At 37.7% G+C, this 3,122-nt stretch overlaps 1 protein-coding gene across 5 annotated transcripts in view; it reads right to left on the bottom strand.

Moving 5' to 3' along the window:
• Positions 1 to 1,292: 1,292 nt before the first annotated feature.
• The window catches only part of LOC106869923 (retinaldehyde-binding protein 1), a 37,635-nt gene continuing 35,805 nt past the window's right edge, over positions 1,293 to 3,122 (bottom strand). For all 5 annotated transcript variants that reach the window (XM_052974388.1, XM_052974387.1, XM_014915854.2 and 2 more), the window contains one exon: positions 1,293 to 1,553. In XM_052974388.1, the coding sequence (XP_052830348.1) occupies positions 1,308 to 1,553 (246 nt within the window). In that variant the 3' untranslated portion in view covers positions 1,293 to 1,307. The remainder of the gene's footprint in view (positions 1,554 to 3,122) is intronic.

The following is a 3,122-nucleotide window of genomic DNA, read 5'->3' as shown; positions in this document are numbered from 1 at the left end:
CATACATACATACATACATACATACATACATAGGTGTGGCTGTGTGGTAAGAAACTTGCTTTCCAAACATATGACTTGGGGTTTAGACCCCCAGCATGGCACCTTGGGCAAATGTCTGCTATTACAGCCCTTGGCTGACCAGAGCCTTGTGTGTGGCTTTTATAGATGGAAAGACACACACACACATACATACATACATGCACACATACATACACACACACACACACACACATACATACATACATACATACATACATACATACATATGTACATACATACATGTGTGTGTGTGTGTGTGCACATGTGTGTGTGCACGCATGTGTGTGTGTACATGCATGTGTGTGTGTACACACGTGTGTGTGTGTGTGTTTATATTTGTACTAGTCAACCACCACCATATAACAACTGGCATTGGTGTGTTTGCATCCCGGTAACTTAGCAGTTCAGCACAAGAGACCAATAGAATAAGTATCAGGCTTATACAAAAATTAGTTCTGGGGTTGGTTCACTTGACTAAAACCCTTAAAGGTGGTTCTCCAGCATTAGCTGCAGTCTAATGATTGAAATGAGTGAAAAACGAAGAAGATTAAAAGATATACTTTAGAACCACATGGGTTTAATTTGACAGTGAACACCTAGGGGTATGTGTTTTCTACAAGAGCTTCAAGTTGACCAGTACCTTATGAGTAGAATATTGTAGGTACCAGTCTGTCATTCTGTCATTTATTAATGTAGATATAGACACACACACACACACACACACACACACACACACACACACGCTCCTGTCCCTCTGTCATACTCTAATCTTTCATCACCTGGAACAAAGCCACCTCTTTCAATACTCTCCCCCTCTCAAAGGACCATTGTCCTGCAAGTTACTTGGTGACCTCACTGGTGCTGGTGCCATGTAAAAAATCATCTAATCCCACACTGTAAAGTGATTGGCATTTGGAAGAGCATCTAGTTGTAAAAATGATGCCAAAGGTGATCTCACTGGTGAGGGTGCTATGTAAAAAGCACCCAATCCATTTTTTTTAGGTTGTTGACATTAGGAAGGGCATCCACCCATAAAATCCACACCAAAACAGACAGTAAAGCTTGATGCAGTCCTCTGGCTTATCAGCTCCTGTCAAACTGTCCACAGTGAAAGGATTAATGGTTCAAAAACAAAAGATCAATATAAAGCAAAAACAACTGAAATAGGCAGTCTAGTGGTGAGAGCCAATAAAAATTAAAATAATTGCTACTCCCACCACCATCACATTACCATTCTCACTACATCACTACTTCCGAACAAGTAAATCTTATGAGAAAAAATGAAACCTTACCTGAAGAATATCCACCATTGCTTTTAACTCTGATGTTTTCAGGCCCCATGCCTGTTTCAGGGAGTAATTGTAGAAGTTCTCAATAAGAACACAACCAGTAACTTGTGTCTGATGGTTGACAATGAGCTTTTGTAATAAATAGAGGTAAGCCCTCATTATTACCAGGAAAGGGAATTCATTCTTGTCCCAATTTTCAATACTAAAACAGAACACAGTCCTTCCCTGCAAAAGCATTTGACATGAAAACAAAATTCTTAGATTGTAGCATTTGATGGGAAATACATAAAGATAATTACAATGATCCTTTCTACTATAGGAACATTGTCTGAAATTTTGGGGAAGGGGGATAGTTGACCTCAATGTGTAACTGGTACTTATTTCATTGACCTCGAAAGGATGAAAGGCAAAGTCAGCTTTGGGAGAATTTGAACTCAGACCATAAAGGAGGATGAAATGCCGCTAAGCATTTTACCCGGCTTGCTAACAATTCTGCTAGCTCACTGCTTGAAACATAATTACAATAATGGTCAATAAATAGGTAACTATTCAATATGTACTTGAGTGTATGTGTGCATTTTTTTTTTTTTTTTTTTTTTTTTTTTTTTGCTTTCTGTCATTGTAGGTTCATCCTAAAATCAAGCAGGATTTGGATCAAAGGAGTTCAGTAATGACTAGTCTATCTTTTAAAATATAAATTATCAAATTATCAAATATATCTAAATTATCAAATTATATCTTTGCTTTCTTAATATTGTAGGGTGTGACTAAAAAGAGATTTGGCTGGTGTTTCTAGCAGGACTAGCAACCACATAAGCGTTACATATATATATATATATATGTATGTGCATGTGTGCATGTATACGAGGGGGTACCCAAAACAAACCAAAATTTTGCAATATTATTTTATTCAGTTAGTTTTACATGCTAACAAATTTATCACTTTCAAAGTATTCTCCATTTGAAGCAATGCATCGATCCAGACGCGTTTTCCACTATTTGAAGCAGTGATGTCTTTTAAAGTGATGTCTTTTTAATGCCTCCATCATTGTTTTTTCACCTCTTCCACATCTGAAAATTCCATAGCACCAGCTTTTGCCACTAACGATGACCCTCGAAAAAAGGTCCAGGTCGATTTCCAACTGTTTTTTCAGTTCACGACAAGCATTCAGTCACGACTGATTTTGACCTTCCATGATCAAGCGAGGCACAAATTTTGCTGCAACTCTTTTCATTCAAAATTCGTCACTCAAAATTATTGGCTGGAGCTTCAGGATACACCAACCATATCAACAAGTTTGTCAATTGTTCGGTGATGGTCCTCTAAGATCAGCTTATGAATTTTCATGATGTTTTCATTTGTTCAGGAAGTTGACAGATGCCTTGAACAAGATTGGTCTTCAAGCAACAACTGACCATTCCTAAAGCATGAAAACCATTTGTAAACTTGTATTTTGCTCATGGCAGCATCCTTGTAAGCTGTTTGAAGCATGACAACTGATTTGGTTGCCATTTTCACCAGCAGAAAACACAATTTCACAGAAGCGTGCTGTTCCTTCATTTCAATCATCACAAAAATCAACAAGGAAAAAGTACTGCAAAACAAAGATGCACCACATGGCAGTACAACTACAGTCGATGCCACCGGTCAGCAGACTGATGTCTGAGGGTCATATCAAGTGGCTTCTAGTAGCAGAAGCCTGAACTGTATGAGCTTGTCCCACAAAGAACATTACTAGGTACTTTTGGGTATCTCCTTGTATTTATAAATATATATATATATATATATATATA

The sequence above is a fragment of the Octopus bimaculoides genome, chromosome 18 (assembly GCF_001194135.2).
Source record: "Octopus bimaculoides isolate UCB-OBI-ISO-001 chromosome 18, ASM119413v2, whole genome shotgun sequence".
In the NCBI taxonomy this organism is placed as follows: domain Eukaryota; kingdom Metazoa; phylum Mollusca; class Cephalopoda; order Octopoda; family Octopodidae; genus Octopus; species Octopus bimaculoides.
The sequence above is the reverse complement of the archived record's forward strand: the minus strand, read 5'-3'. Positions and strand labels throughout refer to the sequence as shown.